Below are 13,659 nucleotides of genomic sequence, written 5' to 3' on the forward strand. Positions count from 1 at the left end.
CTGGGGAATCATCGCTCATAGACCACTGAGAGTCATCGAATTTGCTTTGAAAGGACCTCTAAGGATCACCTAGTCCAACTCCTCACTGTGATGAACAGGAATATCTTCAACTGGATCATGGTTGCTCATAGCCCCATCCAACCTGACCTGGAATGTTTCCAGGAATAGGGCATGAACAACCTCTCTGAGCAACCTGTGTCAGCATTTCACCACTCATTTTGTAAAAAATACCTTCCTTAGATCTAGTCTAAATCAACCCTCTTTTTTGAAAATCATTACCCTTGGTCCTTGCAACAAGCCCTGCTAAAATGTTGGTCCCCATCTTTCTCACCCCCTTTTAACTATGAAAAGGCTGCTTTAAGACCTCCATTTTTTTTCTCCAGGATGAACAAGGCCAGCTCTTTCAGCATTTCCTCACAGGAGAGGTGCTTTAGCCCTCTGATTATTTCTGTGGCTATCCTCTGGAATCTCTCCATGTCCTTCCTGTGCTGGGGACCCCAGAGCTGGGTGCAGTACTCCAGGTGGGGTCTCTCACCAGAGCAGAGGGATTGAATCCCCTCTCTCAACCCGCTGGCCACCCTGCTTTTGGTGCAGCCCAGGGTACAACTGGCTTTCTGAGCTGCAAGCACACATTGCTGGCTCATTCACCAGCACTCCCAAAGTCCACCTCTGCAGGGCTGTTCTCAATCCCTTCAACCCACAGCTGTATTGATAGCATGGGTTGCCCCAACACAGGTGCAGCACCTTGCACTTTCCCTTGGTGAACTTCATAAGGTTCCCAAGAGCCCATTTCTTAAGCTTGTCCAGGCACCTCCAGATGGCATTCTGGTACTTGGAACTCTTGAAGGCCAGTCTTACCACTAAAGGAAGGCATTTGTTACCCCCATTTTACATGTTCTATGTCACAGTCCTCTGCCTCATCCAGCAGCAGGCCCACATTTCCTCTAATCCTCCTTTGGTCACCTATGTACATGTACAAACCCTTCTGAACACCTTTGATATCTCTTGCAAGATGCAATTCCTGCTGGGCTTTAGGTTTCCTAACCACATCCCTGGATGATTGGACAATATCTCCATATTCCTTACAAGTTACCTGTCCCTGCTTTCACCTTCCCTATTTTTCCTTTTAATGTCTGACTTTTTGCCAGGAGTTCCTTGCTGATTCATGAAGGCCTTCTGGCACTTTTGCCTGACTTCCTGCTTTTTGGGATGAACTTCTCCTGAACTTAGAGGAGGTGCTCTATCAATACTAACTATGTTTTCTTTCTTGGATCCTTCTTCTCTCCACAGCCTTATACCATGGGACTCTTCCAAGCAGATCCATGAAGTAGCCAATACTGCTCTCCCGAAGTCCAGCATTGTGACCTTGCTGTTTGCTCCTCTCAGGATCCTGAAATCCACCACCTCATGGTCACTACAGCCAAGGCTGTCTTCAACCCCTGCATCCCTAACAAGCCCTTCTTTCTTTGTAAGTATGAGGTCCACAAATGCAAGTAGCATCTCTCCTCATTGGCTCCTCCACTGCTTGGCTGAGGAAGCTCTCCACAAACCTCCTGGACTGCTTATGCCCTGCTGTGCTGTTCCTTTAACAGACACTGGAGTGAGGTCCCTGCTGAGGACCAGGCCCTGCAAATGTGAAGCTGTGTTTAGCTATCTGTAGAAGGCCTCATTAACTTCTTCCTTACTCCTGATCAGGCCTTATAGCAGAGGCCCACTGCACTATCAATCATATTGGCTGAGGTTCAGGTCTTCTGTTTTTTCTTTCTTTCCAGACTGATAACTTGCTCTTCAGAAAAAAAAAAAAAAACGTGGCCCCTCAGTGGTCCAAAGACTACAGGCTGAAAACACTGTGTAAATCAATGCCAAATGCCATCCTGGACAGTCCCACAAAACTGGTGTTTTTTCCAGCACATGAGAGACAGCTTCATAGAGATACTACTTACAGAGTGCCACTGAATGCATATAGCCATGGCAAAAGCTATGGTTAGCTAATGGTCTGCTGGTTTTGGACTTACCACTTCAAAAATTTTAAAAGACAACTAAAGTTATCGTAAAATTGTCTTTTATTCAGGTAGGTAGCCTTTACTACAGCTGGGGAAAAGATACAACACTGCTTCAAACTCATCATGTTCAAAATGGAAATAGTTTGGACACTTCCACCTCCTCTAAGTGCATTCCTTGTCTTCATATCTTGTTTTGATTCACAAAAACTTCTCTGTAGCTGACTACAAACAGGCATAGAGATGCACCTGAAAATTAAACACAAAGACCACTGCATATTCTTTTTAAAAAGCTTCAAATTTGGCTGTATTTTCTTTAGGAATATGATCTCACTGTGATTGTCTGTAAACTATATGGCTCCCTCTTGTGTCTATCATACCACATTTCAGTGGACAAAAAAATTTTAACATTAAGCCATAAATATCTGGGCTTTGTTCAACCTTCTGCAGGCATGCAGTGCTCATAAATGTTAAGGAAGTCACAGACATACCTTTCTTTCTCTCCCCCTGAGAAAAGGAAACCCTGCAGCTTACAGAATTTCTCTTTGGGACAAACTATAAAAAAAAAATCTTGCAAGCTACAAGTGTGCAGCAATGAAAGTAATCTTTTGAGCACTCCCTGTATTTTGATATGAATGCAGAGGCCAAATGCACCACTGAAGTACATCTGCAACAACTTTTAACTATTTTTTAGTCATCAAATTACATATGTTTAGAGAGGTGTCAGTGTGGTTTATAGAGCCTGGCTAACATGCTCAAGAGTTTATTTTTGTCTGCTCAACGTCCCACCTGTTTCTGCTTATCAAACCAGACGACAGTTTAGCTTGCAACAGCTGTGAAATTCATAAATCTGCCCATTCTTCATGTGTAGCCAGACTAAGCACTTGGAGAAAGAGTCAGAACTGCAGCAGTCACCCTTTATGGAGAAGCTAAGGAAATAAAACAGAGCAGCACTTCTCAAACCATGTTTGAAACTGCTCACCATCAGAAGCCAAGTTATTTTAAAAGCAGTCTAGCAATCCTATTTGGAAAGAAAAAGAAGCATTTGAAGACAGAACCTGTTAACCCTTTTATTCCCCCCACCATTAGAAAAATTTTGTAGACTAAAAATGTTGCAAATGGAATATTTTTTCTGCACAAAGTAGTCCATTTTTTAGTATCTTCAAATAGCAAAAAACCCCAGATTTTATTTCAAGATGCTGCTAGCATTACTTCCCACAGTAGAACAACTATCAATAAAGTAAACATAGCTTTAAGATTTTTGTACTACAAAAAATGTATTTGTACTTTAAAAAATACACTTTAAAAGATATTTCTACTTTAAAAAATTAGTCTGCATATTGAAAGCAATATGAAAATCCTGATCACACAGGACAGCTTTCATTTAAACACTTCTACTAAAGCAGTAGTAGTACTGAATGAAATGACGGTATACAAAAATCTAAAAAAACCTCATTTAATCAAGCTTGCAGAGTACACTGCCTTTCACAGACAAGTGGGTTTGCTTTGCTTTTTTCATTTATATGAAAAATTTCTCTTTCGCTGTTTCTTCCCTTTTCCATCTGCTCATGAATTACCCTTAGCATTAGTATTTTGTGGGTCAATTTTGTTCAAAACATGATATGAGTACATGCAAGCTGATACTAAAATTAATTTCAGCTTTTATGAATAAGGAAAAGTGGTACTGTTTTAGGGAAGAAAGAGACTTCTATTTTTTCTCTATCAACTCCTTTCCTCCACCATTTAATAAATTACAGGCTCTTATTTTTGAGAGCAGAAGCAGAAATCAAAAATTTAAACTTTTCCATAAGTTTTCATCAAAAACATTAATAATAGCTGCCCAATACATACAGTTGGCATTCCTGGAGCCAACTGAGTTCATCTGACTTTCTAATGTGAACAGTACTATTTGCTGAACAGTAGTGAAGAAACATTCAGCTGAAATTGTGGTTACATGGCAGTGCTGAAGTAAGGCACCAAACAACCAGGACCCACTTAAAATTTAACTAAATACTTATTACCTCTCATTCTGCAAAGGAAAGTAAATAAAGCAAATGAATCCTACATGACCTACCTTCATCTCATGTTCAACAATGTGAAATAGCTATAGAACAAGATATGTAACAAGAATACAAGGCAAACAATAAAAGCATTTGTCAGGAGAACCAAAAACAAATTGATCTCATTTTCTGACCATTCTGCATTTCAGAGATTTTTTTTTAACTAACATTGCAGCCACACAACCTCTCCCATAACAGTACTAGTGCAGGATTAGTGAAAATGATGGAACTGGTCATAGTGATAGTTCAGCTGAATGAGATGATTCAGTTCTGAAAAGAACTGCAAGAGCAAGAATAGCAGCTAGAAGAATTGGATAATGTTCCACCATATTCTGCTAATAACTTGTTAAAAACAGAAGACCCTTTTAGGGTGAAAAAATTGTTCTAAGGTCCAACATTTAGAAGCCGTTTGATCAGGCAGCATATTTTGAGAAACGAAGTGAATGCTGAAGACCAAGTGTGGACTGGCAGTCTAGGAGAGGCCACGGCAAGTAAAAAGAGTTGGCTGAACGATCGTTTCCTCTACTGTGACACCTGGAAGGAAGAATTCAGTTCCCTTCCAATATCAAAGCCACTGTTTCTAGCTTATTCCTTGTGCATCCGATTAGACTTTCACCAACCATTTTCAATTACTTCAGTTTTCAAAACGTATCCCTCTGCTCCTTATACTTCATAAACTGAATCTGTGTTTGAAACATATTCAGTTCTTGAAACATCAAACAGCTACACAAAAGACTGTAACTTTTGTTAAATTAAAACAGTTGACAGAACAGCTTTGGAACTCTGGTAACACTAAAGGAGAATAGAATTGCCTTGTGTCTTCTGACCTTTCTCATGGCCAAACAAAACGTCTCTAGATCACACATTTGGGGAGATTCAGTACACAGAGCCATACATTTTTTATACAGATTGTGCCACAAAAAGCTTTGAATGCCTGGACATGGAGCACTACCTTGAGAACAACACATCAACATTCACTTACAACATTATATCCAGATATCAGTCAGACTAACAGTTCTGTCAGAAACTTGGTTTAAATCATTACTTCAGAACACAATGAGAAGTTCACCCATCTCAAGCCTCTCCATACCCTAACTGTTACCAGATGGGTTTATCTTTGTATTTGAAAGCAATCAAAAATAATTACACTAAACAGAACAGAAAACAACAGTTAATCCAGTTCATTGGAAATACAACATATGCAATGGTTTTATTCTGTCAATTAACAATTATAATTTTACTTTGTTAAGTGCAAACTACACAGTTTTCAAAGAATCATAGAGGCATGCATAGATTTCAGATCTCTGCAGGTCATAAAGAAAAGTTTCCAACCCACAAACTTCTAGAGACTTGCTAACAGTAGCAAGATGAAAGCAGTGACTGGATCATTCCTTATCTCCTTTTCCCAAAAACAAACAAATCCAGATCCCTTAGTCTCCCATACAGATAAAGGGCTGAAGCAAATTACATCTTAATAGCCCTCCTCTGGTCTCAGTCCAGTTTGTCAACAAGTTTCCAGTTTGTCAATGTGTCTTTTGCACTGGTGGGCCCAAAATTGTACACTATTCCAGATGAAGCCTCACCCATTTTTAAACAAAGGACAATAATCACTTCTCTCAACCACCTAAATACATTTTTATATATCTATAAGCCTACAGAACTGCCAAATTTCAATAGCAGTTAAAAAAAAACAGCAGGAAATTGCTTCAATGATTCAGACTTTCAAGGGCAATATACTTGTACTATTATTCAGCATCACTGCTTTCACACCTTCCACAATAAGGATCATGAGGACAACATGTATATACTATATTTAAGATTCTTACCTGAATAACTTTGTAGAAATAGGCATACTGTCGAGCTGTATTTTTATATTGGCTAAAAACATCATGTATGGCCTGAGTTGATTGAAGATACTGTACTTCATCTTCTTCAAAATAGAGAGGAGTATCATATTCACTAGGGAGAGTCTGGATGTAGGGCAGCCAGAAAGAGTTGGGGTTGGCTCGCTCACAAAGGAGATGGAATGCCAATGTTATATTGCCCATGGCTTGAAGAATTCGATCTTGAGAATACAGAGATCCTGAATCAACCAAGAAAGGCGAGGAACTAAATTGATTCTCCATGGAAAATATCCTAGATTTGCTTTAAATTAACATGATTAAATAACAGGTAAGCACTTAACAAAAAGAAAAAGCTTTTCAGGTTTCTAAAATATTTAGCCTACACTTTATTATACTGCAAGATTTTTGACACAGCAAATGCCTTGTGTACAATTGCATTACAAAACTAAAACAATATTCTCAATACCTCAGAACATTTTATCTCCAAGTACTATACAAGCTACATAATACATGTTCAAAATAACACAAACACTTGTGGAAGATATCCAGTGCACTCAGCCAGAAACTAACCGGGAAATTAAATTCTTTCCACTGACACTTCAAGTTTATAAGTATTCCCAACCTCATAAGGCTGGCATGATAAGCAAGCCCTGTAAAGAAGATCAGCTAAAAAAAGAAAGTCTCCTACTGAAAGATCCCATAAATATTAATTTCTTTCTTAAGAACTTCCTTGAGCTCTTACCTAAGACTGAATTTTTAGCTGACTCAACCGTCATCAACAGTTTTCTAGGAACCCACAGAAACAATTCTTCAGCCTACAGAAAGGAAAGAAATGCAATACAGGGTCAGCCAGCATTTATATGATATGCCAAGTGTCTCAAATATACACCAACTTTATTTACAAGTTGTTTGCATTTTTTTTGATCAAAATTATTCTGAATCTAAATTCTTCCTTCTCTTCCACTGCAAATTCAACAAACAACCTGTGGTAAGCAGTGTTTCAATCTGCATTACACAAACCTTTAAAACAGGCACTCAGATACAAAATAAAACCCTTCCATTTTGGAACTGCTACAATGAACAACACAACATTAAAGCTACCAGACACATTATATTGCTAATAATTACATGATCACATTTTCTCACAGTAGAGTTTTTTCATATTGGCAGTTTTTATTCTAGAAGAACTGTTCAGGACTTTTATCAATGTTTGAACTGTGTGCTAATGAAGCTCTTAAATGATTATACAGGGCTCATTTTCTAATAATCATTCTACAACAGCTTATTGGTCTTCAAACCTGTTTCCCATCTAAAAACAGGAATGGAAAGACACAATTTTAAATGCTTACCTTTTAACAGTTATCTAACTCTGTGTGTATCGTATTATCATAATTTTGGGATTTTTTCAATTTCACTGGAAAATAGGTATTGCAAACACCTCTTTCTGAGACAACAAGACCAATTCTTTAAAAGAAGGAACATGAATGAAAAAGAGAAGAGACTAAATAGGTATTGCAAATACCTCTTTTTCAGGCAAAAACTTTTTCAGTTCTTTAAAAGTGACATGAAAGAAGAGGCTAAATAGTTAGAAAACATGGAATAAAGAGATACATCAGTGTAAAAGAACTGATTAAAAATTCACAGTACTATCAGTAGTCATCAAAAATAATACTCTATTTTATCAATAATGTTATTCTCAAGTACACAATGTTTCAGAACAGCATAAGCAGGTAAAAGGGGGAAAAGGGTGAGCATTTCAGAGCTCTGCAGATAGATTAGAAAACTGTGGTTGGAATATAAGTCAAATGTTCACATGCTCACCTTTATCTCTCTTGTTGCTTTCAAACCAAATCCCTCCTCTTCAAAGTTAGCTATTTCAAAACCCTCTGTGGATGCTCCATTTTCAGTTGCCCACTTTATCAATTCAGGAAAATAGTCATCTCTTTTTCCATCAAAGACAACAGACAAACCTATATACACAATTTAATGAAAAACAAATGCAGAAATAAGAGAATCCAGAAAGATAAAAAAGCTCAGTATAGAAGCCCATGTTAAAAGCTATCTGCTATCTCACAGCGGTGCTACTTTGAAGAAGCTGAGTCAGAACTGGTCTCTGTTAAGTGTTACTCAATATTATATAAATGTCATACCCAATTTTCATCAAATTCATTACTGTGCCAAAATGGCTTACCAGTCATCTTAAAAATGCAACTGCCCAAACTGAGCAGTAATGAAATATGAAACTCTCCTCTTCTTTCCCTTTTAATAAAAGCCAAAATATTTCCAATCTTAATATCAATGATAAATGCAATCACCACAATATGTTGATACAGACAAGGAAGAATTTGAGAGGCAAGCTGTAATTTCATTAATTCAGCACTGCAACTGATGATAAGCAGATCTTGAGTTCCTTCTTTCACATACAAGACAGTTAGCCTTTTCCTGTAGCATATGGATCTACTAAAATATCTAAGCATAGATCTAAGGATAGATCAAAACTATCTAAGGATCATCCTACTGACATCACAGAGCTCATCCAAATTTTTACACTTTGCTTCTCCAACAACATGTGGTCCACCAGTGGAATCACAAGCCTCATTCATTTCCTCAGCTTTCTTCTACTGTGAATGCATTTGAATCTCTCTGTAATAGTTCCTGGCTATACTCAGCTAGCTCCTTTTGTACCTCTTTGCCTCTGTCTGTTCTCTTCAACCCAAACTCTAGTGTCAGATCAAATTAAAAGCGCCCAAAGGCCCCCAAAATGCTCAGGCCATTTTATGAGTGACAAAATGTCATCAGCATTACATCCAAAGATATTTTGGCTAAGCACAGAGAATAAAATACATTTTGAGATCAAAATTATTTTAGGCAAGTAGCATTAGTGTATTTAAAATATCCTCCTCCTGCCTTCAAATTTTGCATTTCAAGGCCCAGAATGAATCAAGTCTGTAGTTAACTTAAAAATGCAAGCATCATTTAAAACTTTCATCTTTGATGATGCAGTATAAAAATTTATTAAACATTTGCAAAGTATTTTTTTAATATAATGCCCTCACAAACATATTAAGGCTAGTTGCATAGTCTCTACAGAACTTGATAGGTATTTACACGGTCCAAGATTTTGCTCTTGTGATTTCCAACTTTTGCTACTCTATAAGACTAATGGAAGCTTTTAACATCCAGTTTGTACTTGGGACCATTCTTTAAGCATCTCTAAAATTCTGCTTCTGTTCTTCGTATACAATGTGGACCAATACTTCCCAATTTTTTCCAAATTAAAGAGAAGATCACCTCCTTTAAGCCATAAGCACCATTGAGAAATAAATAGTTTCTACATGGAACAAACATAGTTGTACTGATGAAAATCTATACTGCAAATTAGCTTTATTTAAGATTTTGCTAATGAGTCAAACAAAGAAAATTTCAGAAATTAAAAAAACTCAGTTTTCAAATTAAGAGCTTTCTATACCGAAGATCATTCTAGTTCACATCCTGCACCTCATGTTCTAGTAAAGAAAAGCACAAAGTATAACATTTTTGGTAATATATATTAATTATATATTATTAGGTCTAAAGCCTTTATTAAGTTTGCAGACTCTGTAGATTAACTATAATGTTCCATTTAAAATAGTCTTGAAAGACACCATACCATTGCTGCTTACTATGTATGTAAAAATGTTACATGGAAAGACACTTGTATGTCAATAGCAGTGTGGTTAGTAGGTTTTGTGTCTTCCAAGGAAAAACTAAGCTCAATTAACAAGATACTGTTACACTAATTCTACCATCTCTGCCAGCAGCATCTTTCCCGTGGATAGTTTAATCTTTACGGTGCAGAAGAAAGATTCAGAGACAAGGCCAACCCCAGTGCTAACTCTGCTCTTATTAACCTGAATTATGACTTTAACACATATATTACATCATAAAAATCTGCACATGTACAGTAAGTTTATACAAGTCATGGCACAGTTAAAAATGAACCAAGTTCACATCTACATCACTACAGAATGCAGTCACTGAAAGAGCATCATTTATTCTTCCATACACCCTCGGCCAAAAACTGATCAGAGGTCTGTTAAGTCCTTTCATGGAGTAAGATCTTTCTGCATCAGTCAAAATATATTAAAAACAGGTGTAAAAGGGAAGTTTCAAGCCTCTTAAGTATCTGCTTTATCAAGTAACACCATGAACTAGTCAAGCTCCATTTATATGTAGTCTGGCTTTCTTGCTATAACTGTATAAATACCAGAGAAGAAAGAATTGCTTAGGACTTTTTCAGGTACATCCAGCCCAAATCTATTCATTTCAAGTTATTTCTCAGTCATTAAAATATATCTGTCATAAAAGAGGTTACTTCTACTAAAATTATATGAAAAGGATTTTTTAGAGTATACCTCCAAACATAACAAAATTACTATAAAAAAGTATTATCAACAGCAAGATGTTACATTCCATCAGAGAAGACAACTGATCTAGTATGAAAAAGAAGCATACCTTAAACTTTGGAAAACTGGCAATAAAATTCTTCAGGAACTGTGATATTACAATAATTTCTTTATTTTGATTATGTGCATCATTTAGAACATAGAGATTTATTAGCTGCTGCATTTATTTTGTGTATTTACATACTTTTGTCATCACTTGATGTCCTGATGTTGTCTTGCTGAAACTGTTTCAACACCCAGTAAAGCCTTAATGTAAAACAGTTACAAATTTAACTTTAGAATGTTCAGATTTATAGAGACAGAACAGCAGACTACGCAACCAGGAACTAAGGCAGCCTATTATTCTCTAAGGATTGTTACTTCTAGTCCTTCAGACGGTGATAAGAAAACAACCTCAAGTTCCTTTTTCTACTTACCAGACAAAATTCTCACAGGATCATTTGTCTGTGATAATCATACAGAATTCTGAGTATTAAAGTGGTTAATGACAGTGGTGAAGCCCACCTGAACAATTCAGAAACACTGCAAGTGTTTCACATTTACCTTTCTGCTTTTTGCGGATTTTCTCCACAAGCGAACGGATCTGTACATATTCCTCCCATTCCTTACCAGGACCTGGGGGAGGACTGCTGCATTCTGGAAATAAAAATGCTTTCTTTAATTAAGTATATTTTATATATACACACACATATATATATATGCACAGACACATATATATTTAATCCCCAGAATTATGTTTTCACAGTAACTTAACAGAACCTCAGTACTATCTGTCCTTCAAATATGTTCACATGGCAAATAAAACTATCTCCACTGTTATAAACATCCCATTATAAGACAGGTAATTAATTTAGACTTTTGAAATCTTAACAGTATAACTTACTTTTATTTTTAATATTCCTTCAGATATAAGAAATAGCAAATGTCTAAAAAGCTGGGAAGAAAAAAAAGTAAACAACCAGGCCATTAAGTAAATAATAGCACAGATAAGACAAACAACAAAAAAAGTGTCTGCTTCAATAATTCAAGCAAAGCACTCTGTTTACATTACCCTGCTTGCCATCACTCTTGCTGTAATGAAAGCAGATAATAATAGCACAGAGCATACCTTAAATAATTGAGAAATTTGCTGGTACATACATTTGACCTGCCTAGTCATTACTGTTTTCATAGATGCACAAGTACTGCAGGGACAAGCAAAGGAACACAAAGCCATGCTTCAGCTTTAGATTACATCCACAGTGTGTCTCTGCCAATATTCTAAATGTCAGTGTGTGGATTTCTTGATCTAAGCCATGTAAATCCAAGTGGACAGCTGAAGATTACCTTGCTCAAGTGATTTGAAAAATCTTCGCATAGAATAAAATATGGAAGCTTGACAAAAAGAACAGCTGATACTTGTCTTTGCTTAGCAAATTAGATCCACATTTTATTTTTGGTAGCAAAGCAGAGGCCAATTGTAGCATAAGCATCAAACTGCTTTGCCAACTCCTTGTCTCCTCCTCATGAGCAATGCTAAGAAAAATTTTAATTTTCCTAAGGCAACACTTAGATGTGTCCAGAATATGAAAATCTGGAGTTGTGTTTCAAAAAGAACTGTATCACAGCACAGTTACTAATGACAGTAGAAAGAGTCAATAGTATTTTAGCATCATTGTATGAAATTATGCTCTGCTTTTCATATTTACTAGAAATAATGGATGAGTTCCAAGTTCCTCAACAAGTGAAACAATCTTTGGTCTACACACAAGATCTAAGCACTATGAAAAGTTTCCAAACAGCAACAACAACAAATTTATCTAAGCAACATAAATATCTGTGCAGTTGAACTGAGTTGTATTACTGCTTCCCACAGTTAATTTCCCTACTCTAGTATCAGTTCAAAGCACTGTTAAAGTGATAAATGGAAACAGTGTAATTTTTCAAGTTTACAAGAAAAACATTTTTGACAAAGCTTCAATGACAAGTTATCTGGTTGTTTAAAAATCTAATCTCACCCAGTATTTATGCTTGTAACCAGATGAAAAGCCAAATGTTGCCACAAATACGGTCTGTCCAATAAATATCCATTTAAATAAGCCAAAGATGGCACATATTAACAGAGGTAGTTTAGTATCTATCTCAAAGTATCCACCTTAAGCACCCTAAAATAGCATGTCTGGCCACTCACAGAAAAAATCCAACTCACTAGCTTCAGCAAGAAAATGCTTTTGTGTGGTTTGCACAGCATCCCTTTTCCCAGAGAGGCATAAAAACAAAACTTACTTTGCAATAACTCACTAATTAGATTCAACATTTCCTTTGGAGATACTGTCGCTGTGGCTCCTGTACCTGACTTCTGAGTTTTTACTCGGCTTTTCTTCCCCATCTTCCAACTAAAACAGATTAAGAAGCACACTGTCACCAATTACAATGAAACAAAATATGATAAGTATGAATGAACAAGATCTTCTTTCATTAGTCACATGAAAAAGAAAAGAATGAGAAATTATTTCTCGCACATATATATGTGCAAGTATTATTTACATGGCCTGAACATAAGAGCTATACAGTGCAATCTGAAGCAATATTTCATGTAGTTGCATATTAATTACTTCAGGGTAATTAGAAACTAGAAATCTTAGAAACAAAAATTATTCTAATCACATGCAAATTCATTAGTTGTGAACAAATATTATGGATTCCAAAGTATTCAGGCTATAGAAAACCAGGTTATTTTATCTCATCAGCTGCATGGCCAATAGCAGCTGAATTTGTATTTTGACTGTATGTTACATAGTAATTCAAAATGAATTGAAAATTAAGTATTCCATTTCAAATAAAATCAAAATACCATCTGTATATCTTTGCTGCAGCTTCTTCTGATTCAAGGCAACTAGTTAAAGAAAACTTATTTTCAGTTCCCAAAGTAAATGGAACATCATCTTAGGCTGGTATTCCAATATTCAGTGCCCCTTGTTCTCATGCAGGACTTAAATCACACAACACCTCCTGGAACAGCATTGTAGTAAGGTGTGAAATATCCAGGGAATTTCTCACATGCACTGGGAGCAATTTCTGATGCTGGCACTGAAGAGGCTTCTAGAGGAGGGACTGAGCAGGATCTGGTACTCATGAATAAGGAAGAACTGCTTATGCATGAGACAGCCAAGTGCCTCGGATGCAGTAGTTGTGAAATCGTAGCGTAAGTCTTGAGAAAAGAAAGGAAGGAAAAACAGAAACATAGGTAAAGTGGAACTGGGGACAGGCAACTGAAGGAGAATTATTATTATTGCCCACTGTCTGGGCAAGCAGAGGATGAAAGAGGGAG

The 13,659-nt window shown here is 36.6% G+C and overlaps 1 protein-coding gene across 1 annotated transcript in view; it reads right to left on the reverse strand.

Annotated features, from left to right (window-relative positions):
* SETD3 (SET domain containing 3, actin histidine methyltransferase) overlaps positions 1 to 13,659 on the reverse strand; it is a 62,043-nt gene that overhangs the window by 25,908 nt on the left and 22,476 nt on the right. The window contains exons 2-6 of the mRNA XM_030948639.1: positions 12,615 to 12,724; positions 10,893 to 10,985; positions 7,726 to 7,874; positions 6,647 to 6,719; positions 5,887 to 6,143 (exon numbers count right to left, since the gene is read on the reverse strand). Coding sequence (XP_030804499.1) covers positions 5,887 to 6,143; positions 6,647 to 6,719; positions 7,726 to 7,874; positions 10,893 to 10,985; positions 12,615 to 12,717 — 675 coding nt within the window. The 5' untranslated portion in view covers positions 12,718 to 12,724. The remainder of the gene's footprint in view (positions 1 to 5,886; positions 6,144 to 6,646; positions 6,720 to 7,725; positions 7,875 to 10,892; positions 10,986 to 12,614; positions 12,725 to 13,659) is intronic.

Source organism: Camarhynchus parvulus, chromosome 5 (genome assembly GCF_901933205.1).
Source record: "Camarhynchus parvulus chromosome 5, STF_HiC, whole genome shotgun sequence".
Lineage (NCBI taxonomy): Eukaryota > Metazoa > Chordata > Aves > Passeriformes > Thraupidae > Camarhynchus > Camarhynchus parvulus.